This window comes from Ambystoma mexicanum, chromosome 2p, assembly GCF_040938575.1.
Source record: "Ambystoma mexicanum isolate Mex_15411 chromosome 2p, UKY_AmexF1_1, whole genome shotgun sequence".
Classification (NCBI taxonomy): Eukaryota; Metazoa; Chordata; class Amphibia; order Caudata; family Ambystomatidae; genus Ambystoma; species Ambystoma mexicanum.
In genome coordinates, this window is record NC_090923.1 from 1,401,476,833 (window position 1) to 1,401,501,990 (window position 25,158).

General features: G+C 47.4%; 1 protein-coding gene across 30 annotated transcripts in view; it reads right to left on the minus strand.

The window, feature by feature from the left end:
• MAP4 (microtubule associated protein 4) overlaps window positions 1-25,158 on the minus strand; it is a 2,534,981-nt gene that overhangs the window by 101,986 nt on the left and 2,407,837 nt on the right. For all 30 annotated transcript variants that reach the window (XM_069645850.1, XM_069645857.1, XM_069645873.1 and 27 more), the window contains one exon: window positions 9,830-9,911. In XM_069645850.1, the coding sequence (XP_069501951.1) occupies window positions 9,830-9,911 (82 nt within the window). The remainder of the gene's footprint in view (window positions 1-9,829; window positions 9,912-25,158) is intronic.

Genomic DNA, 25,158 nt, shown 5'->3' on the forward strand with positions numbered 1-25,158 from the left:
GTTCATGATTTATATGTGGACGGGTTTACGGTTGTGCAACAAGGTGCTGCACGCTCGGTGTCTGGCCGGCCTGTAGGTGGAATTGCCATCCTACTTAATAATGATCTTAGATTTGTAATAAATCACACGTTTGCGACCCAACTCTTTCTCTTGCTGGATGTTACCTTTAACGTGGGTGTGCCAAGAAGGTTGTTGTTGATATCATTATATTGGAATCCTCAATCTCTCCCTCTTGTGAATGCTATTAATATGTTGAATGATTCGTTCTTAGAATTCTTCCAGACACAGCCAACGATTGATTTATTGATTGGTGGCGATTTTAATTCTTATTTAGATGCATCATCTAAGATCTCCATTCCTTTGGAATCTTCGCAACATTTTAAAACATCGTTTCAGAATGGCCTAAGTTGGTGTAACTTTTTGTCTAGTTGGCATTTGTGTATCATTAACTTTAATCGATCTAAATCATCTTGCACTTGGCACAGGGGTATTGCCTCTTCGACCATTGACTATATAGTGAGTTCCAAAGAGCTTTCGGGTTTACTTTCTTTGGTTAAACCATCTTTCCTGCCCTATGGAGATCATGCCATCTTAGAATGCACGTTGTCAGGGCCAACTGAGTTATTTGATAGGGCCCACTTGTTAGCTTTAGCCCAGGGGGATAGATCATTTATTTCGATCCGTTGGAACAAGTCCATTTGTCGGCGCTTGACTTTTTTAGTCAATCGTGATTGGTGGCCCGACATGTTTGTTTGTGACATGTCGCTTGGCACAATCCTCGAATGGAACATGCAGATGATCCAGTCTCATCTTAAGGATCTTGCTGATGAAGCTTTGGATCATACCCAGAAGTTACATCCTTTTAATGCATTGTCAAATAAACTCTCGAAATTGAAATTTGAAAAGAACACTGCATTACGTGCGCTAAAAAAAGAATTTGAGATCAAGCAATGGAGATTGGCTTTGAGCGCAAAAAAGAAGGTGCTCAGAATATATAAATCTAAGATAAAGGCTACTCGGTGCGCTTTTCACTTATCTAATAATCAAAACATGGTTCAGCTTTTATGTAATCACAACATTCGTGATATTTGGAAAATGCTTAGAACACCAGACAATCCAAATGTAGCCCATATGGAACCTGCAATTGATGGTAATACATGGTTTTCATTCTTTGAACATAAATATCGTCTTCCAACGAGTTTCTGTGAAGAAGATATGTCATATCTATTGAAATATATACCCGAGCACTGTCCGTGGGTGCTCAATGATGTCATAGCAGCAATTGAGAAGCTGAAACCGTCGAAGTGTGCTGGCCCTGACGGTTTACCGCCATGTGTTATAAAAGATGACCCTATTTTTTGGGCTAATGTCTTTTTGAGGATATTTAGATCTATCTTTTCAACCAAATCTCTTCCGTGTTCTTGGGTCAAGTCTATTATTATTCCCTTACATAAAAAAGGACCCTGCACCGATCCCAATTCCTTTAGGCCAATTGCCCTTATTGATGTCGCTGCCAAGCTTTTTGCCCTTCTTTTACTCAATGAAGTTGAGAAACACATCAAAACAGAAAAAACTCTAAATAAAGTACAGACAGGTTTTAGAAAAAATATGGGGACTCAGCTGAATGCTTCCGTCCTTGCTCACCTACTTGCGGAAGCTCATAATTCTGCACATGGTCCGATTTTTATTGCATCACTCGATCTATCTTCAGCATTTGATTCTGTAATTCGTAATAGGTTGTGGAAAAAAATGATAAATCTTAATTTTCCACCAAGTTTGGTGGCGCTTATTGCTCTTCTGCACCAAAACACTTCCATTAGAGTACGTATTTCAAGTAAAGGTATTCTAACAGATTCTATTCCAACGGCAATTGGCGTTAAACAGGGATGCAATCTCGCAGCAGTGCTTTTTAATTTATACCTCCATGATATTGAAGGTATTTGGGACTCTTCTAAATCTTACTCTGTGAAGTTGGGGAAGATTCATCTCTCGTGGTTGGCTTATGCCGATGATATATTACTATTTGATAGTACGAAATCTGGGCTGCAAAATAAATTAGAGACATTTTTGTTGTATTGTAGAAAAAATAATCTTACTATAAATCCCTCAAAATCAAATATCCTGATACTTTCTTCGAAAAAAAAGATTCGGAAGTTTCGGTGGCACTTAGAGTCCTCTATCATTCAAATTGCAGTCCAGATAACCTATTTGGGATATAATCTGGCAAACAATTCATCTGCACTTTTTTGGCAACGTGCGATTGCAGAAAAAGTGATACCTTTACAGAATCAAATGAGAATTATTTGTCGTAAACTTTGTAAATTTTCTCTAAGTCCACTATTTGAATTTTATTCAAAAAAAGTTGAATCTATCATTCTTTATGGTTTGGACATGAATTTAAACGATCTAGCAAGCTTTTTGAATAAACTGCAAGCCAAGCTATGGAAAACAACATTATGTCTTCCTTCTTCTCTTCCGAATGCAATACTTCGTCATGAGCTAGGCTTAAACTCACTGGCAGCACGTTATAATTGGCGTCTTCTGAAAACTTATTTAAAAATGAGTTTTCCAGAGGGAAATTCGCTGTATGAGGACTTTTGCCTTATGCTAAGAGCATCGCAGCCGAGATCTATTGCTGATTTTAAGCAGCGTATATTGTCTGTCCTTGAAAGTATTAATATCTCTGCTGAAGATCTTCAAAGCAGATTCCATATTGCACATAAGCGTGTTTTTTTGAATGACTGGGCAGAGACTTGTACTCAAATATCGAGCTACTCTTCTTTTTCTGAATATGCACGTTTTAGGCACGCTCAGGTACCTCGGCAGCAATATCTCATTCTTATTCCGAAAGCTGAAACTCGTTCAGATTACATGCGCTTTCGACTGGACTTACTGCACACGAAAGCAAGAACGAAACATTGGGGCACCAGAGATAGAGAAGAGGTTGATATTAGTTGTAGATTTTGTAAAAAATTTGAATGCACAGAGACTTTGAAACACCTTTTTTTGTTCTGTACAGTTTTTGAAATGGCGAGAGTAAAAAACATTTCATTATTCAGTACTACTAACACCCACATGGGAAGAGAATTAATCTGGACCCGTTGTATGTGGGGCTCTAGTAATTCCATAATTTTGGCAACGGTGCGATTAGTGAAAATAATTGAGTCCGCACTTTCTTTTCTGTGTTGATGGTAAATGTATGGTTGGGACAATTTGAGGCCGTTGTTGAGTCCCTGTGTTTTTGCGCTTTATGTTTTTATGTTTGATGTGTTCATATGATGTGATGGGTTTTGTGGCCTTTGTTTAAGTAAAAAATATGTTTGTGGCCAAGGAACAGTAAGGGAATATAAATGTTTGTTTTATGTAAATGTGAGTTTTTAAATAACATGTATTAATGTGAAATGTAATTGGTTGTAATTGTTGTAAATTAATTTTGTAAAGATGCGTTTGCATCAAAAACAAAATAAATATAAAAAAAAAAAAAAAAAAAAAAAGAAAGGGAGCATAGCGGACCTCTAGGGTCGCATTGGGTGAAATGGAGGCACAAGATTATTTTTAAAAGCGCCATTGGCACCAGCAGCGGAACGCTTAACTGCCAGTCAAGTTGGAAATGTGGTGCACACTCCCCATTTCACAGTGCTGACTCGTGTGCTCTATCAGGGCTGGGGCCAGAAGACGTTTCACATTGAGCGCCAAAGCTGCAGGGAAAGCGCCCCCCGGGGACCGACCTTTATTAGCTATCAGCTATTCATCACCATCAGAGGCTTGGGCTACTTTTAAATGCAGCATCTCCATATAGTCAAATGGTCTGCCTTCATCGCTTGGAGTTCTGCCGGCCCTCAGTCCTGCACCCCATCAGAGTAACTGAACTGCATGGTGGGCATCCAAGGCCTGGTGATTTTTCTTGGGGTGGGGGGCTGCAGGGTGTTCTTGCTGCCTTGAGAGAGCATGTGGCTGTCTCCAACCACCTTGCGTGTCCCTCACCCTGTCAAGGCCGCTCTGCCCCGCTGCTGCAGCCTACGATGTATGTCGATGTGGCCCGACCCCATGTCGGTGTCCCCCCAGCAGTTCAGGATTATGCAGGGGGTGTCACGGTCTGCTCCAGCAGCGTCAGCACAGGCTCATATAACGTCACCGGCGACTCCCAGTGGTTTTTGCCAGGCAGTTGATCATGCGGGTAGTTATGAGGCGAGGCCCGTCGGATGGTGTGAGGCGGCTTCAGGCCCCCGCCGCCCTGGTCCACATGTATGTTTGTGTAGTGCATTGACGTGGTGTTGTCGGTTTGCACTGTTACCACATATCTGGAAAGCACTGGTAGGAAGGCCTTTAGCGCCTATCTAATGGCTCTGAGTTTCAGCACATTTATGTGCAGGCAGGATTCTGCCAGTGACCACACCTCGCTGGCCTATAGATTGCCCAGGTGGGCACCCCAAACAGAGAGTGAAGCATCCATCCTTAAGAGTAGAGTGGACGTGGGTAGTTGGAATGTAAACCCTGTAGAAGATTGTTGTGCTTGGCCCACAAACTGAGGGCCGTGTGGAAGTTTGGCATGAGGTGCACACTGTCCTTCCATGATCCGCTCTGTTGAGCCCATGGTGCATCCAGCTCTTCTTGAAGTGGTCTCATTTTCAGTCTGCAATTTGGTATGAGGAAGATACAGGAGGACATCATGCCCAGGAGGGACTTCTATTATCTGACATGGGAGCTTGTTCTTTTTTGAAACCACGCAATGAGGTTTTGCATTGTCGCCACTCTGTCCAGGGAAGGACAAACCCTGGGAACTCTTGTGTCGAGATCTGTACCTCGACAGATCGTTTTCTGTGCAGACAGAAGTGAAGACTTGTCCCCATTGATTGAGAATCCTGGGTCTTGCAGTAGGGTTGCTGTTTTTATCAATGATTCTGATGCTGCTGTCAGTGAGCCTCCTTTTACTAGCCAGTTGTGTAGGTATGGGAAGACCTGCCCCCCCCTGAATGCCTGAGATTGGTGGCAACTGGTGCCAGGCATTGCGTAAACAATCTTGGTGGGGACTTGAGCCTGAAAGGGAGCACCCTGAACTGGAAATGTTGATCGCCGACAGCGAACCAAAGAAACCGTCTGCGGGATGGATGTATGGGGTCATGGAAATAGGCATCCTCCAAATCTAGGGTAGCAAGGAAGTTGCCCTTCTTGAGCCTTGGAAGGACAAGTTGAAGGGAGGTAATTTTGAATTTTAGATGGCAAAAACATTTGTTGAGGGCTCGCAGGTCCAGTATCAGGCGCCACTGGCCATTTTTCTTCTTTACTGGGAAACAATAGGAGTAGAACCCTTTCCCTCGTTGCAGGTGTGGACTCACTCTACGGCAGCTTTTAGTAATAACTTGTCAATTTCTGCCTTGGGGTGTTGCAACAGAAGGATGGTTTTCTCTGCGGGGTGAGGCGGTGGTCACAGAATGAAGTCTATGCAATGTCCCCCTTTGATCACCTGAAGTATCCATCTGTCAGACGTAATGGTGTACCATTGATTCAGGTGCCGTGAGATGCATCCTGCCACCGGGGTGGAATGTGGGGGACGCAGTCACTTTTTCTTGGCCTGGCTCTTGCCTTGGCCTGAGCCCCTCTTGCCACACTGATTTTGGTACCTGGTGGAACTCTACTGATATCTAATACTGATTAGTATGAGGTTGAAGAAGACATCTGACCTAGGAAGGGCCTGCCGTATGACCTGTACCTGGTGGTGGCACCTCAAAAGGAGGGAAAAGGACGGGGGTCCTTGTCCCTCAAGGAGCCGATAGCCCTACCGGTGTCGGACTTGACGCCCTTCAGGTGGTCATCTATTTTCTTTCCAAATAGGTCTTGCCCATCAAAGAGGTTTCACCTCTGGCCTGAAACGTGTAGCCTTCACCCAGGACTGGCGTTTTAAGACTGTGCAGTGTGATAATTGTCTGAAACCGCAGTGAGCAGTGTCCAGAGGAGTCAATCATGTGGTCAGAAACTGCTTTGCCGTCTGCGATTAGGGCTTTAGGTTCTTTTTGGAACTCCTCTGGAAGGTGTTTCGTGAGATGGGACAAGCAGAGCCATAGCTCTCTATTTAGCCTGGCCATCATGGCCATGGCGCTACTGGCCCGTACTGTTAATGAAGCCGCTGCTGAGACTTTACGGCCCACCGTCTCCAATTTATGCCCCTTCGTATCCGTGGGAGCCGTGAGGGGAAAGCTGGGTTTTGTAGCCATTTTTCTGGCTGCTACCGTGATAACGGAGTCGGGCTTAGGTTGACCTCTGAGACAATATGGAGCTGAATCCAGGGCTTTATAGTTTTTCTCCGTTCTAGCCACCAGCACTGGAGTGGAAAGAAGAGTGGCCAGGATGAGTGCTTTGTTGACAACTCATTCATCGATGATATCTTTGTCGACGAAGTGGTCAGTTTGGCGGTGGATGACCGTTTATCTGTCGACGACAGAGCAGTCTTAGTGGACGGTCCGGTCGTAGAAGAGAATTGTCTGGGCATGGACGTTCTCCCTGTGGACGGCCATTTCGCCGACGGAGAAGAAATGAATACATCTTTACCTTTGTGTAGATCTCCTTATAGCAGACTTTTAGGGACTCCTTTTGAGTCAGTTGAGGATTATCCACTCCTCTTCTTGGCCTTCGATGGTGGAGTGTCTGCTCCGTCCACTAAAGAAGCTCTCCTGTTTGGAGCTTGCTTCTCAGGGTGCCTGGAGGAAGCTGAAGGTGGATTTTTTCTGGATTCGTCATTAGCTAACATCTGCCTGATCTCCAAGTGTAGTAAGAGTTTCCTATGTCTGTCCTCCAGAGTTCACTTGGAGAAAGTTTGACATATTTTGCATGATTGAATTTCGTGTGGGTACAGACAATAAATGCAGTTTGTCAGGATCCCTGATGAAAATGACCTCAATTACCTTTTTGCCACACTTGGCACAGTCCCTGAAGAGGGAGGACTTCTCCTTGGCAGCCGGTACCTGAGTCTCAGCCATGAAGTAAAGGCAGGCAGCCTAAACCACAATGTTTTTAGGTGGAAAAGGGGAAACACCTAAGCCCAGAAGACTAAGTCAGAAAGCCCCAGTGTTAAGGAAGCTAAAAAGCTTAAGGTATGACATTTATTTTAGAATTAAGTTAGTAAAAAAATCAAACTAGCTCAGAGAGCTGAAGAGGATTCCCCTGTTCAGTAGACCACAGTGAAAAATCTGAAGATGGCTGACTTGGGTAGAGTCTAAGCCCTGCCACCTCACTGGCTAGGGTCGATAAGGACCTAAAGAGGTGGAGGGACTGCACAAGTGAAGGGCTACATAGGCCCTATACGGCTCTATGGGTATAGCCCTTTTCCTGAAGGAAAAGTAGTTTATGTCATTATTATTAAATTACTGAGGATTCCCAGTCTGACAACGGGGTATATTCAAGCATGTGAATCTATGAAAGATACAATGCCGGAGAAATGAAAGTTCCTAAGGATTCAAAAAGTGAAAGAAAATCGTGGGATCTAGACCACAGGGGAAGAATTAATAAACGCGTGGAACAATGAGGGAAAAAAGGGCTTTAACTACTGCACAGGTGAAGCAGGTCCGCTCCTGTCGACGCGGAAAAGAGGACTGAGGTGTGGTGCCAGAGGGCGGAGACATGGGAGCAAATGCTCCTGCGGCCATGTCCCCGCACGCAACTTAATTTAAAGGGGTAAAGAAATGTTTTCTGGTGAAAAAGTTTCAGTTCACGTCCCTAGTGAGGGACGCCCATGCAGTATGGAGGAAAGGGGACGGGTATCTATGGTGTAATGTCGATATGATATACAAACGAACAAATAATGCTAACAGGAAATGACTCTGGGCTTCTTGCCCAATGCACAGCTCCAACAAGGTTACCAGCAGATTGTTTCTGAGCTTGTTGCCCGAAGCACAGCTCCAATAATGTTACTAGCATTTTGGGCTTCCCACACGCTGAACAGTTCAGGCACAGTTATCAGTAAGTGTCTCTCTGCCTCTTTTTCCATTACACAGCCCAAGTCAAGTGTTCAACAAAGTCCTCTCTTTCTCACTTCAGAGCTGGGCCGCTATCAGCCCTGTTCGCAAACACTCTGGTTCCTACCACGCCTTGGTGTCTCGGGTTTCACCCCCCCTTCCTGGGGTCCGTCTGCTGTAGGCCCACTCTGGGCCCTTCCTGGTTTCTAGGAGTGACCAAATACCTTTGGGCAGTGTTTGCCAGGGTATGGGTACCGTTCAGCATACTCTGCTTCCCTGGTCTAGCTCTGTTCCACAGCTCTGTGTTGGTTACAGCAGCTGTCCTGGGCCCCTGGCCGTTCCAAGCGTTAACAGCGTCAGCCTTTTTTGGACCTGCTCGGTTGTGGTTCAAGCGCTTAATTATGTTGCAGGTTCTCCCAAATTGGGTTTCTGCAAGGGAGCTGGGCGCGCCAAGGCTTTTCCACTTTTCCACCCACCATGCTCCCCCACACTCTTCCCGCTGCCACACCTCCTAGAAGGAGGTCGCTTATCTTCCTTGTAGCGAGTTGGTGAGCAGCTTCTATCCCGCTCTTCGCTTTGCATAGTTAAGGGTGCCTGGAAGGGATCAGAAACCATCCCCTGCCCTCAATTTACCAAGGGTAAGTTTTCACACACATCAATTCCCATGTAACAAGCAGAACTATTGCAATCTTGGAATGAGCGAGTATAATATATAACCCTATATAGGGACTGCCTGGCCCCCAGGGGGGGGGCAGTTTGATCCCACTTCCTCTGTCCCCACTAGGGGGTGTTAAACTTAGCAGGCTCATCTCCCTAGTCTCAAAGGGGGGTGGCTGCCCTTGGGGAGAGGGAATTAATTCCCTGGATCCTTCTCAAGGGCCAGTGCAGTTCCCTTCCACCATTCACACGAATAAGGCATGTAAGGTGATGGCTCTGCTGTCTTTGCTTTCAGGGATCTTTATAAAATTACTTTGAACCAGAGGTTTTGTCGTCAGGGAATGAGCAGTACTGTTTTTTCTTGACGAGTTTCTTCTATGGGAGATGTGCATCTTTGGATAAGATGTGGTTGTGGCTACAGTTTTATTCAATAAAAGGTTTTGCAAGAAAAAAAAAGTTAAGGGAAATTAAAGAGCATCACATTAAAGATACAATATTGGAGAACTAGGCTTGCCAGCAGAGTTCTCAGACTGGTGCAACGTTGATGGTGTGCATATGTCACCATAAATCCTGGACCGCTTGTCTACTGTAGGTCTATTCATAAAATATTTTTGGTATTAAAAACAAACATTGAACCTATAGGAAAACCAGGTTCTAAAGATCTATTAATGAAAATATTAGTATCAAAAGACACTGGTGACGAACAAATAAATAAAGCTTTTAAACATTTTTTTTTTTAAAGATAGTGGGTGAAAACAGTATAATCAATATATTCTTCTATGGCAAACGTCAAGACAATGTACAGTCTCTGTTTTAAGAACATCCAGAGAAATGGCAAATTCGGGTGGAACTGGCTCCTTTTCTACTGCAACGGCATACTTCTTGGTTTGTATAAGCTTACATTTCAGATTAAGAGCAGGCAGTTTCAGGTGGCAAGCAAGCCACCTACAAGAGGCTGTAGGTGGGCCAATTTAAGCACATCTCACTTTTGATCATTTTGCTTTAAAAAACAAAAAGTGGTTCTACATCCTAGTGTGGAGGTACACCACTATGAGCATTACAGGTGCAGCGGAAAGCATGAGATATAAAATAGCACTATGAATTTATGGCAGAATAAATATAGGCTTTACCCAAATATGTAACATATTTCTGTGCAATCAATTTTGACAGAACACATTCATCCACTTCAAGTATTTTAAAGGCAGAAGAATGTCCATTGTTACCTGGCTTATGTTTGACATTTACTTTGGACCCACACTTGGAAGCAACTTTGGAAGTATCCACCTTTTTGTTCAGAATCTGTACCTAAAATGTATCAAATATGAAAAGTTAGCTATCACCATTAAGCCTCTTCTAACCATTTGAACTTCATCTTAGTGGTTGCATTTTTACAAATCAACGTGGTTATCCAAACTTAATCTTAGACATGCAAATAAATAAAGTCACAAAGAAGTCAATGATAATGGGATTCTTTTGAGTTTGTACCGTGTTATTTGTATACAGTGGCAATACAGGAGGTAATCTTGCTATATGTGTATGAAATAAAAAACAACTCTTGTACTAGCCATGCATGCTACAGCAAGGACAAGACATTCCTACATCTCTTGCTATTATTATAACTTGATATAGGCAAATGGCACAGCTCAATTAAATAAGTTCAATATCCAGATGAAGAAAACAAAAACCAAAAAAGACACCATGGGTGAGAATGATTGACATGCAGGAATAGATAAAGCAGCAGACAAGGTAAGGGCTAAGGACAGAAAGCGGACCGCGGGGTAGCAGATGAGTATGGCTTGGTCTTAAGAATATGCTATGAATAACTGCTGTATAAACAGGTCCCTGAAGTTCAACAGATACTGTCTTAATTCTCCACAGCATCCTCCTGTATTGTGGAGCTTATTTCCAATTATTCAAGTCTGACAGCCACATCTGAACATCTGGCTTGTTCTTTAACTTCCAGAGCCTTTAAATTATTTGTTTTACACATAGTAAATGGTTGGAGGGCAAGAACAGTTTTGCTTCCACCATCCTCGATAATGAGGACATTGCACCTACTATCATCAGTAGTGGGAGAAGGCACAAATGGTAACCCTAAAGCAAGTTTCATCCTCTTGCAAATTTGTCCAAAGGTCCGTGTCACTCTGCTAGAGTGCCAGAAAATATGAAGCAAATCGGTCTTAAGCAGTTTGGCACGGCACCAGTAAATTCTGAAATTTACTTTTGCTGATTCAGCCGGCCCTCAGATCCCATAAGGAGCAGAGCATTTTTCCATTAATTCTCTGGAAGGATGTGTGCCATTTGCACTTCCTCTTGAATTGAGTTAGGTCTTCCTCTTTTTGTAGTCAAAGAGGTTTATAAAGGTGTGCCAATTGTAGATCATCTACTGCAGTATCACCCATTATGATGTGCACCACATCCTCCCTTCCCCTTTTCTATGGTGCAAATTAGACTTCAATATTCACGACATGCATCCTCAGGTTTTGCAGGATAGCCTGGTAAAGAGATTCCAGACCCAATTTGAAAAAAAGGCAGCGAGAGGTCATTCCTGTCTTCTCTACCTCAGTCCCCCCCTTGTTTTGCACTTCAGAATGGATGTACTTTTCTGAGCTCATTTAAGGGGGACAGACCAAGGAACATGTGGATGATAGGCGTCTGTGGACTAGGCATGCAGTAGCCACTACAATGGGTATGTTTTCCTTACTCCTATGTCCCATCACTCTTCCTCCATACTGTATGGGTATTACAATGCAACACCCACCTACAAGAGGAGGAATCTTACAACTTCAGGCAAAAAGATTCTTCAACCAAACCTGCCAACATGAGGGATCCACATGCAAACTCACATCTAGGCAAACAGAGGGGCCCACAGTGCTACCTCACTGATCGCATCCCAAGAAATAGGAAGTTTAAAACCCACAGATTTAGCCTTTGCTCTTACAAAATGCGCATGTATGCCCTTAGGGGGAACATGCTTCTGAATCCTCTAAGCTTCCAATATGTTTTACCATCCAGCTAGTGATGGAGGCTTAGGAAGGCTGGGCTCGCAAGGGGGACCCTCAAAAAGTAATAAGAAAAAGCATGGGCCAGGTGGACATAAAAAAGAAGGCACATCGTCCTGCGAGCATCTGAGCCGCTCAATGACAAAACCAGGGCCATTTGGTTCCCTACCAACTGAGTCACATCTTTTTGGGCGTGTGGAATATATTGCAGATTAAATGGAGACAGACCATGGTGGGCCAGCATCAGTTCCCAAAGGAACCATGATGCTAGTGCTAGAGAATAGGGAGCTGAGTTAAGGACGGTCTCTCCCTGCTACGGGAGCATGTCCTGTGTCAATTTCAACAAGTTTGGTTGCCGAACCGCTAGCTGTGCCAGATCTGAAAACCACTCTGGACAGCTGGTGTGGAGCCACCAAGATCGAAATCTGTGCACCACTCTGAGTGAGGGTTGTTGTAGGAAACGCAGATAGACTATTGATTCCATCTTCTCTGAAACAGTCCTTTTATGGAGCCCATGCCCTGGTCCACCTAGCAAGCCAATAGAGGAATACTTGGCAATGTGTTTTGTGACAAATAAGTATATCTCTGCATGACCCCAAAGGTCGAATATACCCTGAATTATCTAGGCAGATTTCCCATTAGTCACCGATTATACTGAGCCTGTCTGCATGTCATTGAGTTCTCCAGGTATGGAAGTCGCTCTGAGCATCTTTGCTTGGGCAATAGCCCACTCCCGGATCACGAGCGCCAGTGAACAAAGGAGTGTGGAGTTGGTTCTACCCTTACTTGATGATACAAAACATTGAGGTCATGCTGTCAGTCCATATCACTGCTTTGAACGAGTGGAAAAAAAGACTTACGTGCCACAAATAGGTCTTTGAGACCCCGAACATTTATGTCTCACTCCTGGTCCGACCACAGGTTGTACACTGAGTGATGCAAGGAGTCACACTCAGCCGTCTAGAGAGAAGTCTGTTGTCACCACACGGGAATGGTGGTCTGTGAAAAGGGGCTCCCCGCTAATTAAGTTGCTCTCATCCCATCACCAGAGCAGATCTCACTTTAGCGAAAGAAAAATCAACATCTTGTCCAACTGGGCCACAGACTCTTGGTGCTAAGCTGAAGACAGATTGAGTAGGAACCTCCGCATCTAGAGTCTGGCCATTGGACCTGTCAGAATGCATGTTGCCAGGAGACAAAGCACACCTTGGAACCACAAATCAGACGTGTGGTCCTTGCTCAAGAAATGGTTGACTGCTCGCAAGATGTTCCTCGCCAACGCCAAGTATTAGGATTAGGAACACGCAAGCCTGACGGGTGTCTTATCGGAATCTGTTGAAGATTAGAGACTGGGTCTGAGTTTGCTACGATTGTTCTGGGTTGATAAAAAAAACCAGATCGAGCAGAGTATTCATCATGTTCTATATAATCGCAGAGGTGTCCACAGGTGAAATGGACCTAGCCAGCCACTCGTAAGGATAAACATGGCAGCTTCTGGCCTCAAACACGCCTGTGATTGTGTTCATGATCTTGGTAAAGACCTGCTGGGCTTACCTTAGGCCAAACAGCAGGATTGTGTACTGAAAATTCCTTCCCATCACCAAGAAGCACACAAATTGTCAATGTGGCTCCCATTTAGGTACATATAAATGGATGTCTTTCAGGTTCAGGGCACAAAGCCAGTCCCCGGCACAGAAGGACTCAATAGTCTGGGCGTGCATCACAACCTTTAATTTTTCTTGGGGTAAGAACAGATTGAGGAAAGAGACACACGCAGGCCTACTTGGTTCTTTTTTTCGGAACTGTGAATATTTCTCAATAGAAGCCCCTGTCTATGTCTGAGGTGGGGGACCGGCTCCACGGTCCAGGATTCAAGCAACTGTGCTACTTCCCGGTGTAATGCTGAGGAACTGATCTGAAAAAGAGGGTAGGGGATGGGCAAGAGCAGACAGAATACTTTTGAAACCACCAAAGAAAGCCGGTGGTCGGAGAAGAGGTAACACCAACACAACAGATGCAAAGCAAGCCTCCAATAAGTAATTTGTGGACCCAGATGCAACCAATATTGCTTCTTGTTATTTAGGACCACTGAGGAGGAGGTAGGAAGTGTAGAAATCCTTAGAAGCTGGTTTAAGTTGCTTGGGCATCATACAGGGTGACCTCTCAGGTTGCCTATCCCACTAACTCTCCTGATGTGGAAAACACTGAACACCACAGGTCTGCCTTCACAGCGGCCTTGTTCTTAGCCAAAGGTTTTACTGAGTGGCTTAATCAACATTGGCAACCACTACGAAGTCTGAAAAAGTAGTATAGCTATTGTAGATCTCATTATCCGTTGAGTGAAACAAATCTCAGTCTTCAATCAGCAGGTCTAAGATGACAATGCTTGCTTCCTTCCAAATGCAAACACTTTGGCTAGTGGTGTCTATATGGCCGACATAAGATTCCAAGATGTTTAGAGACACTAATCTTGCCTCTACACTAAACAAGCCTTAAATGCTGCCTGATGTGTTCCACTGACAGGTTCAGGAGGAAGTCATAAATCTTGCCATAGTTTTGTGTTCGCAGCTGCCAAGGTGGCGTGCACTTTTGCTTGTTACAGATATAAGGCCACTTTTAAATGCACCTTGCCGCAGAAAGACTCGTTGAGCTTTTCCTCTTGGTTGCTCACTGAAATAGAGGAAGCAGAGGAGCCAAAAGAGGACTGTTTTGCTTAGAAAGAGGCCGCCCCTAACACCGACAAGTGTGGCCTGGATGTGCCAACAACCTTGGACCTTCTGAGCTTGATCATCTTTACTGCTCTTTGATTTTCTTTTACTTGTGTGATGGCATGAATGGGGCCAAAACAAGAGGGAAACACATGTCATAAATTACCTGAGCATCTAATGGGTAAAATATGAATAACAGGCAAAAAACAAAGAAACTCGGAACAATTAATAATATTTGTCTTCAGGAACACATACATATTTTTTTTTTGTTGAAAACTCTTTTTATTGAATTTTACTCAAGGTACAACAATTCCAAAACCATGAAAAACCTTCTCTCCCCTCCCCTCCCCCCCTCCTCCCCTCCCCTCCCCTCCCTCCCTCCCTCCCCCAAGATGACGAGCATTCAAAACCCATATCTTCGTTCTTCGAACAGTTCCTTCACCTTATTGTAGCTCCAATAGTCTCAAGCGCTGCGGACATCACATCACCCTATAGTCTCCCTTGAGAAAAGTCATAATCTCCCCCCAGTCCGCTGCAAATCCTTGCACTTTATTTTCCATGGCGTAAATTGCCCACTCCAAGGCCACAATATCCCACACCTTCCTCAGCCAGTCTTGTTCCATAGGGACCTCGGGGCTCTTCCACCTCTAGGCTATTACCAACAGCGCAGCCAACGTCAGGATCACTCTAGCTTTCTCCCTACCTCCGATTCTCCCCACCTCTGGAGACCCCTGGATGCCCAAAAGGACCTGTATTGGAGTATGTGCATCCCCCGGGCCGAAAGCTTGTTCCTGCGCCCTTTGCACTTCCCCCCAGAACGATGCAATCTTGGGGCACTCCCACCAAATATGTTCTGCTGTGCCCGCAAAACCACATCCCCTCCAACAACTTCTCGGCCTTGAAGGAAACATTTTAAGAAGGCGGGTTGGAGTGTGGTGCCACCCAAATAGAAGCTTATACCATATTTCCTGGAGCTGAGATGCTCTCGCCAATTTAGGTATCTTCCTCCATAATCTTTCCCACTCAGCCCCACTAATGTCCCTCCCCAGCCTCTTTTCCCATTTCTGCATGTAGGCCCATTGAGGGTCCCTATCCGAGGTATGCAAAATCTTGTAAATATTGAAAATGAGACCCTTCGATCCGTCGTTGGTTAGTAGGAATCTTTCAAACTGTGTTGATTCCCTAGTCGCCGCCTTTCTAACTCCCTGGTGAAGTACCCAATGTCTTATCTGAGCGTACCTCAGTCGCTCTCTTTCTTGTACTGCAAATATTTGTTTACTTTCTTCAAATGACAGGATTTCCCCCCCTCTAAACATGTCACATAACTTCCTGCATCCTCCCTCCTGCCACTTCTCAAATGCCCTTTTCTCCAGACCCAGGGTGAAGTAGCCATTACCGAAAAGTGGAGTAAATGGAGATGGGTACGTAGTAATACCCTTAGAGCCCACCAAGTTATCCCATATGTCTGCCATCAATTTAGTTATAGTGCTCTCATAGAGATGTCTCGGCCTATGTTCTTTAGGAAGCCAAAGCACTTCTGAGAGACTATGGTGGGCCACCGCCCTGTCCATCCTCACCCATAACTTGTCTTGCTGACTCTCCTCCTCCTTTAGCCACTCTCTAATAATACGTAACTGAGTTGCCTCGTAATACCGCCAAAAGTTTGGTAACGCCAGACCACCTTCATTCTTGGGAGCCATCAGTAAACTACCACTTAACCTAGGTCTCTTCCCTTCCCATACAAATTCTTTGGTCAGAGTCCCCAGTTCCCTAAAGAAGTGCGAAGGAACAGGCTGCGGGATCGCCTGTAACAAATACAGCAGCCGTGGGAGAGTGACCATCTTTACCGCAGCGATCCGCCCCAGCCATGACACTCTGAGGCCTCTCCATTTTTGGAAGTCCCTCTTAATTGCCCTAAGGAGCGGGGTAAATTCGCAGAGTACCACCCTCCTAATGTTGCTGTAATTCTCACCCCTAAGTATCTGATCCCTCCCGGGCTCCATAGCAGACTAGTACAGCCCCGCAGCTCATCCCGATCCGCACCCCTGAGCGTCAAATTTAGAATTTCCGATTTGGTAGCATTAACCTTAAGCCCAGAGGCCTCACCAAATTTGTCCAGAAGTGACAGGCTGACCTCGATCGAGTCTCTTGGTGTCGTCAGCATAAGGAGCATGTCATCAGCAAAAGCTGCGACTTTCTGTTGCTCCCCCTCGAATGGGATGCCCCTAATATCCAGCCTTTCCCTGATCGCTTGCAACAGTGGTTCGAGATAGATCGCATAAAGGGTGGGGGATAGTGGGCAGCCCTGTTTGGTCCCCCTGTGTAGAGCAACCCTCCTGGTGCCTGTCCCATTTACCATTATTCTAATTGAAGGAGTACGATAGTTGGCCCGGACCATTGTAAGAAACTCCCCTCTAATGCCCATTTTTTCCATTACCCGAAACAGAAAGGTCCACTCAACACGGTTGAACGCTTTTTCTGCATCAAGAGCCACCAAGACCGCGGGAGTGGACGTTCTCTGAACCTTTTCAACTAGATGGGCCACCCGCCTGATATTGTCTGCAGTTTGCCGGCCTTTGATGAACCCCGCTTGATCGGGGTGGATTAAAAAGGGAAGGATAGCATCCAACCTGTTAGCCAGAATCTTAGTATAGATCTTGGCATCCAGGTTGATCAAAGCTATGGGGCGATAGGCTGATCGTTCTTCCGGGTCTTTATGTGGCTTGAGAACAAGGGTTACTTTTGCTTCCTCCATTGATGGGGAGATTTTACCCGACTGCCAAAACGAATTGAATAAAGAGGTCAACTGTGGGGCCAGCTGTGTAACGAACATCTTATAAAAAGCAGCAGTATACCCATCAGGACCTGGGGCTTTATTTATGGGGAGGGCTCTAATCACCTCCCGTACCTCTTCTGTGATTTCGCGATTTAGGGCCTCCCTCGTTTCACTATTAATTTCTCGTAAGTGCACTGATTGTAAGAACATATCTTGAGCTTCGCCAGAGGGGTGTTGGGATGTATAAAGGGACTCATAAAACGTGCTATGGGCTCCTGGACCTCATCCCGCTTTGTGATCCTTTCCCCATTGCCTACCTTTAACGCCGTAATGGCGTTTTTCACCCTTTTTCCCTAAGGAGCCGAGCCAGAAGCATATCTACTTTATTTGCTTTCGCGTAGTATTTTTGCCGCACAGCAAGGAGCGCTCCTTCCGCCTTCTTAGTGCGTAACAATTCTAACTGACCCAGCGACTTCCTATATGCCCGCATGGCTGCCAGGGATGGGGTCCCACCCGTCGCCTGGCTAGCCGCTTCTACCTCGGACTCCAATTGCGCCTCTAATTCTTTCAATTGTTTGGCGCGATATGCGGACGCCACGATGAGGTCCCCCCTGATTGTGGCCTTGAAAGCGTCCGATCGTACCTCCTCTCCCGTGTCCTCCTTTCTATTAACTGCAAAGAAAATCTTGCTCTTCACCTCAATATCCCCCCGAACCTCTGGATCCCACAGGACCGCACCTGGAAACTTCCAGCCCCATAGTCCCCTCCCTCTCTTACCCAGTTCCAAGATCAATGATACCGTCTTATGGTCCGCTATACCAATTGGATCCGTTTGTACCTCCCGGATATCACCCACTAATCCTACCGAGACCCATATATAATCTATTCGGGATTGTGAACCATGTACCCCAGATAAGAAGGTGTACCCCTCCTCTTCACCCTTTACTTCCCTCCACACATCCCACAATCCTAACCCAGAAAACTTTTCCTTTAATGTAGTTGACATTACCGCCCCGCCACCCCTCAGTCTTTTGCCATTTCTGTCCCTTTCCCTGTCCCATGCAATATTCAGGTCACCCAACAAGACAATCTGTCCCCAGGTCTGCTCTTCTATTACATTCAGTACATGCAGCAAGAACTGTTCCTGACCTGAGTTTGGGCCATAAACCACTGCAATCGTATAAGGTGCATCCTGATACTTTCCCCTGACTACCAGAAATCTCCCCTCTTTATCTCTTGTTACTGCCTCTACTCTGAAATCAACCGTGTTTTTAATAGCCAGCGCTACCCCTTTTGTTTTATTGGGACCTGAGGCATGTAGAATTTGATCAAAGCCTCTCAGCCTTAATTTACCTTGGTCCTTCAATACCAGATGAGTTTCCTGGAGCCCCATATCATCTGGTTATTCCTTCCTCGCAAAGAGCTCTAGCTTTTTCCTTTTTAGCGGGGTGTTCAACCCTCTCACATTATGCGTTGACCACTTAAGGAGTTAACATGTAGAACTTGAGCCTGTCTGTTCGCGCTTACCCACCCTCCCCTCCCCTCTATGAATGTCTCGTCCCCTCTCTCCCATCCCCTTCCCTCCATCTCTCCTTCCCCCCATCCCACCCTCCCCTCCCTCCCCAGAAGGCTATTCCCTTCCCGCCTACTCACCACTCCCAACTCGGGCATCTCCGCCCTTTCCGTACCCAAAATGGTTGCTTCTCCTACCCCCGCGGCCACGTTTTTTCTTTTCGAGGCCCACCGCCCCTTTGGTTACATCTTAAATCAGGATCTGTCTTGTGTCTCATTGATTTCTTCACTTGGAGGCTCTTTTTGCGGCCTCGTACCCTCTTTGCCTCCCTTTCTCCTCTTCTCTCCTGTCGTCGTCCAGCTTCAGGGTTTCCCCCAACTCCACACGAAGAATGTCAGCTCCTTCCTGCAAGGATGTGATGCGCTTCTGAACCCCGTCCCACTCAAAGAGTAGGCCGAACGGGAATGTCCATTTGTACCGTATGTCCTTTTCATTTAACACTCTTAACAGTGGGCCCATCTGCCTCCTTTTAATTAGTGTGCTACTCGCCAAGTCCTGAAATAATGCGATCTGCTGGTCCTTAAACATTATAGGCTCCCGCTTCCGGGCCGCCCTCAACACTGGTTCCTTCTGAGCGTACCTAGCAAAAGCCGCCAGAACATCTCTGGGTCTCGCCTTCTGGCCTTTGATCATCCGCCCAGTTCTATGCACTCGGTCCAGCTCGATCTGCTCAGGATTCTCTTCACCCAGGATACCCGCAAAGTTGCCTTGCAGCACTACCTTTAAGTCCTTATCTAGGACAGACTCAGGAAGCGATTTCACTCTGATGTTGACCCTGCGGGACCTGTTCTCTAGGTCTTCCATTTGCACTTCAAGATTCCTTGTAGCCACGTCCAACCGTTCTATTGCTTCGCTATTAGCTGTGGTTTCGTACTCTACCTCCTGAAGGCCTTTTTCCAGGGTGTCTGTCCTTTCCCCCAATTGCCGCGTCTCTTGTCTGATCTCTCCTAGGGCATCCTTCAGATCCGCTCTCATCAGTTGAAAATGGTCCTGGAAGGTCTTCGCCAAGTTCGCCTGTAGGGCATGCAGTTACCCCAGAAATTCCTGCCTTGACATCACCGTCTGCTCCTCCTCCACTCTCTGAGAAGAAGGTTCCTCTCTCGACTTCTCACAAGCTGGACCGGGGCCCTCCTTCGGGGTATGCGTTGGCCAGATTGCAGGGAGTGTGCCAACTGAGTCCCCCGCGGTTAGTGCCCCCTTTCCTCCTTTGCTCTTAGACTTGGTGGTCATGCTGCGCCTATTCCTGTTGTTTGTGGAACTGCTGGCCAGATCCAGTCCGCTGCCGCCCCCACTCCACCAGACAGGGCCAGAATTACAGACGCCAAGAGTCCATGGACTAAAGACCCTGCGGCCCCTTCTACTTGTGAAGATTGTTGAGTGTAGCCTCACACTCCTGCTCCCCCTATCCAGGGCTTCCCGGGATACTCCAGATCTCACTCTGTCCCTATAGGACTCAGCACAGAGTTACTGTGGGGGTGCCCACCTAGAGTCCTCTGAGGGTATCCCGCTTCACTGAAGGTTCCTCGTCCAAGCCCAGTCAGCTTCCTCGGAGGGCCGCTGCGCGTTGAATAGGTCTGTCCCTCATTCACCTTCTATGCAGCGCAGCAAAATTTCCAGAGGCCTTCTTTCACCTCGATCTGCTCTCACTCTCCCCTTCAGGTGCTGTACAGTGCCTCGGAGCTCCTGCCTACCGGAGGGCTGAACAATTGGGTGGGGGAAGCAGCTCTCTCCCCTCCCCAGGGCTCCGTTCCCAGCTCTCCAGGCCCTTTATCTGCACTCTCACCGGCAGTCTTTTACCCCTCCCCAGCATCTACAGCGCTGCCCCCACTCACTTGTGATGTCGCTGTAGTGTGGGCGATGCCGGGAGCCCGGCTTTCCAATTATGGCCCCCAGTGGATCCGGAGGAGCGGGCACCCCCGAGGAGACCCTCCACCAGATCTCCCGCTCTTTTCTGCTCCACTTAATGTTCCGGTGCTCCCATGCTGTACCGGCGCTCCTTTACACACTCTCCACCGCGGGAGGCCGTAGTGCCGCTCCTCGCTGCCGCGGCGTTCTCCCCGGCACTTCTTCACTCTTCCCAAGTAGCGGTCTATCCCAGTGCCGCTCCACGTCTCCGCGGCTCTTTCCGGCGTTCCTCTCCTTGCGCTACGGGGGTGGAAGAGGGCCGCGCAGCCAGTCCCACCTCCCCACCACCCGAGCTCCGCACAGCACAGCCCCAGTCAATTATCTGCAGTTGCCGGCTCCCCACGGCTCTGTTCCTCGCTGGGGCCGGTCCCTCGCCCGCCGGCTCGCTGGTCACCTGTCGGCCGAATTCGCGGCCCTGGTGTTCTGGTGTTCTTCTCCGCCGTGCTGGGCTTACAGCACAGCCCCGGTCACCTGCCCGCACCAGTCGGCGCTCCCCCCCCTTCTGCACTCGCCGGTAGGACATCCGCGATCGCTTCCGACTCCCGTTAAGGGGCGGTGGGCACCTCTTTACAAACGGGATCGGAGAGCGCCGTCGGCGCGTCTACTGGGTGCCGGCGGCCATCTTCAGTCCGACATACATATTTGTAACAGAGAATGTATGGAAAAATTATTGCTGCATGTGGCTGAAACTTAAGTTGGCAGGAAAATGTCACTATAGCTGTTAGGCCATGCAGGATACTGGCACGGCCAAGGGCTCACCCACCCCACCCAACTCCCTTACCATGCTTACCTAATTCGCTGGTGGCTGGAGGGGACACAGGACTGGACGGGGTAGACACGCCTGACAATAGCGATGCTCTATGTCATTTTGGGACCTTTCCACGGATCCAACGACAAATTCATCACATTGAGCAACAATGTCGGATCCGAAGGGAAAGTACTGAAAAGGAAACGAGGCACTTCAATCCAACGTCCTCAAAACGGTATAATTTCAGCCATGCCGCAGTGAACTCGATTACTTGGTTAATTAGCTTAGTCCTATTATTCCTTCTTGCCCATTTTTCTGGACGTGTGAACCTAGGAGAAATCTTTTTTGCCACAGTTTTGTTTTTCCTTTATCTTCCTTCACGTTCTGCCCTTTGGACTTAAAGGTGACTGTATGTATATATGATATGATATGATATGGCATTTATAACGCGGCTATACACAAGTGTTTCAAGAGGCGCGACGAGGCAAGGGAGGGGGAACAATAAGGGACTACAGACAGGGATCCTACTAGGCAAGGTGTCATTCCAATCGCGCAAGTGCATGGGAAGGGGAAAAGGGGAAAAGTGCGAGGGGGGAAGGGAGAGGGGAAGGTGCAGTAAGGGGTAGTAGAATAAATAAGATAATAAAACAGCCGGATGGTGGCAAGTGCAAGGTAGGTGCAGACATAAGTGCTGGTAGGGGGACTGTAGGGAGACAGAAAAACAGTCCCTAGGGGCAAGGGTTGCCAGGGAGGCAGTACAGGTGTGCAACTGGCGGTACCTGCACCTGCGATCAGACAGGGTGGCCAGGTAGTTTTGACCAGTGCAGTTTCAGCCAGGAATTTAGCAGGGGAGAGAGGGAGAGAAAGCAGAAACAAAGATGAAGGTTTTCAGGGTGCTTACCGAACCAAAGATGGTTCTCCTCAATTTTCAGGGAAGCAGGAAGGCTGTTCTAGAGGGAGGCCCCTGCCGAAGAGAGATCTGCCACCAACTCGTTGCTTAGAAAAGTGACTGACCCTGAGGGAGTTGGAGGTGAATGAGCGAAGAGCTCGAGAAGAAAGATACTTGGGAAGAGAGAGTTGAAGGTATTTCGGCCTCAAGCCCCAGAAGGCCTTGTGGACAATGCAGAGGGTTTTGAACTTAATCCTTGCAGCCACTGGGAGCCAGTGTAGAGATTTCAGTCCTGGAGAGATACAATGCCTGGGCTTGAGGCCAAGGACAAGTCTCGCAGTCCTGTTCTGGATAAGTTGCAGAGGGCGGAGAGCAGAGGCAGGCAGATTTAGATAGAGGCTGTTACAATAGTCCAGCCTAGAGAGAACCAGGGCTCTGGAGACGGTGAGCTTCTGGGGGAAGGAGAGGAAGAAAACCTCTGAGGAGGTGCAGCTGGTAGTGTGACTTCTTAGAGACGTCAGAGATGTGAAATGAGAAGGATAGTGTGGAGTCGAAGATGACCCCAAGGTTTTTAGCCTTGCAGGTGGGAACAGGAAGTGGGCCAAGAGAGGCCGGCCAGAGAGCTGCAGGGAAGGAGGGAGTGGGTGTGCCGATGAGTAGAATCTTAATGGCATTAAGGCAGAGATCATTGGCGGCACACCGATCCTGGATAGCAGACAGTCAGAGATGAGGGAAGGGGAGGAGGCCGAGGGTAGCCTGAAAATGAGCTGTGTATCTTCTGCATAGCACTGAAAGTTGGGGCACAGAGCGGCAATGCGGTGGGAAAGGAGTGTCGGGTACTGGTTGAACAGCCAGGGAGAGAGATTTGATCCCTGGGGGACACCACAGGTAGAGAAAGATATCGGAGAGGAAGGACCCAAGTTGGACCTGGGAAGGTCGGTCAGAGAGGAAAGAAGTCAGCCACGCCAGAGCCTGACCGGTGATACCCAGGTTATCACGGAGACAGTTGAGCAGGATGGCATGGTTGACAGTGTCAAAAGCAGAAGAGAGATCAAGCAAGAAGAGGACGCAAGGGGTATTGAAGTCAAGGTTGGAGAGCAGGTCTTCACAGATCTCCAGGAGAGCAGCTTTCGTGCTTCTGACAGCTCTGAAGGCAGACTGATGGTCATGAAGACAACCACCAGATTTGGTGTGAAGATATTAGCTGGGAGATGGCCAGTTTCTCCAGTTGCTTGCCCAGGAAGCGAGTGATGGAGATTGGGCGATAGTTAGCCAGGCAGGAGGGGTCGGCAGAGGGTTTCTTAAGAAGAGGGTGCACAAGGGAGTGCTTCAGGGGGGATGGGAAGACTCCAGTGGCAAAGGAGTGATTGCAGAAATCAGCCAGGGCAGGAGCCAAGGAGTCAATGTGGTCCTTGATAGTTTTGGAGGAACAGGGGTGAACCTGGTTCGACGAGACCTTCATAGATCGGACTTGTCTAGAAACCTCGTCTGCAGAGGAAAGGGGAAAGGCAGAGAAGGAGGGGGGGGGTGGCTGAAGATTGGCCAGAGGATGAGCACAGAATAGAGGGAGGGAGGCGATAGGAGGAGAGTGTGGACAGGATGTCCTGAGTTTTAGAAATGAAGTGAGAAGCAAGTGCCGTGCAGAGGGCCTAGGAAGGGTCAGGAGAGGTAGAGACAGCAGCAGGATTGGCCAGTTCCTTGCAGATTTTAAAGATTTCAGCCAAATTGTTAGATGCCGCAGAGATGTGGGCTTGGATATGAGCTCTCTTCATGGTGAGGACAGAGAGCCGGTATTGCCTTTGCAGAGGATGAGCATGAAGCACGCCATTTCCTCTCGACCACCCTGGACTTGCATTTTAGGGTGACGAGGTCTGAGTCATACCAGGGGTAGAGACAAGTGCCAGTGGTCGCGAAACTCAGATGTGCAGAGTTCTCGTGAGAGACTGGGAGGCGAGGAGAGAGCGAGAGGCGGAAAGTGCGAACAGGAGTTCAGCGCGGGCACCGAGGAGAGCAGCCATCTCCCGGCACTCCTTCACCAGCAGAGGAGAACTTTCACCCCCAGGCAACATAATGCCTGCTCCGAACCCTAAAGACACTAAAGACTGAATAGCAGTGACCGAGCAGTTGAAATAAAGGGAGCAGTTGCACAACCCTGAGTGCATCTTTATTGTACAACATAAATGGCGACGAGGATGTTAGAAAATAACTTGCGGTCAACATGATGCAAGGCGTGACACCACCCCCACCATTGCTGCAATCTCCAGGTAGGCCCACGATACCATGGCCTTCGTGGGAGCCCCTGTTTTTCATTTATGTGGACACAATGGGCCGTGTGGATTTCACGGCAGCAACAAAATTGGGCGATGCTCTTCAATGCATTGGGTGTGAAAGACCAAAATGTATATGCCAGTTTAACGTCTGAGATAATTGAGGGTGACAACGTGTACATTGAAGCCACGAAGAGTATTGTTAGGAGATTTTCTAACAAGGAGAACACACAGGATCTGGTTCTACGGTGGATGACTATGTGATGGAAATGTGTGAATTGGTCGTGCTATGTAATTTGGGAAACAATGCAGAGAATAGCATCTGCAACATGCTCACTGTACACAAAAACAGCAGGAAAGTTCAGGACAAGTTCAGCCTTGACAAAGAACTGCAAATGGACAAGGCCATCGAGATGGCAAGAGCAGTAGAAGAAACTATGGGTAGATGCAAGGAGTTTGCCGGAAGTTCGATGGCAGCGGAGGTGCAGGCTGTGGTGTTCAAAGGAAGGAAAGAGAAAGCGCCACCTGAGTTCAGAGAGAAGTGGGGAAGAGGGAACCCCTTAAGTGTCATAGATGCGCCAATACACCTGGCGAATGACATGGAATGCCCAGCAAGACACAAGGAATGTTCCAGCAGCAAGAGGTTTGGCCACATTGCAGTCGCATGTAAAAGCAACATCCGTC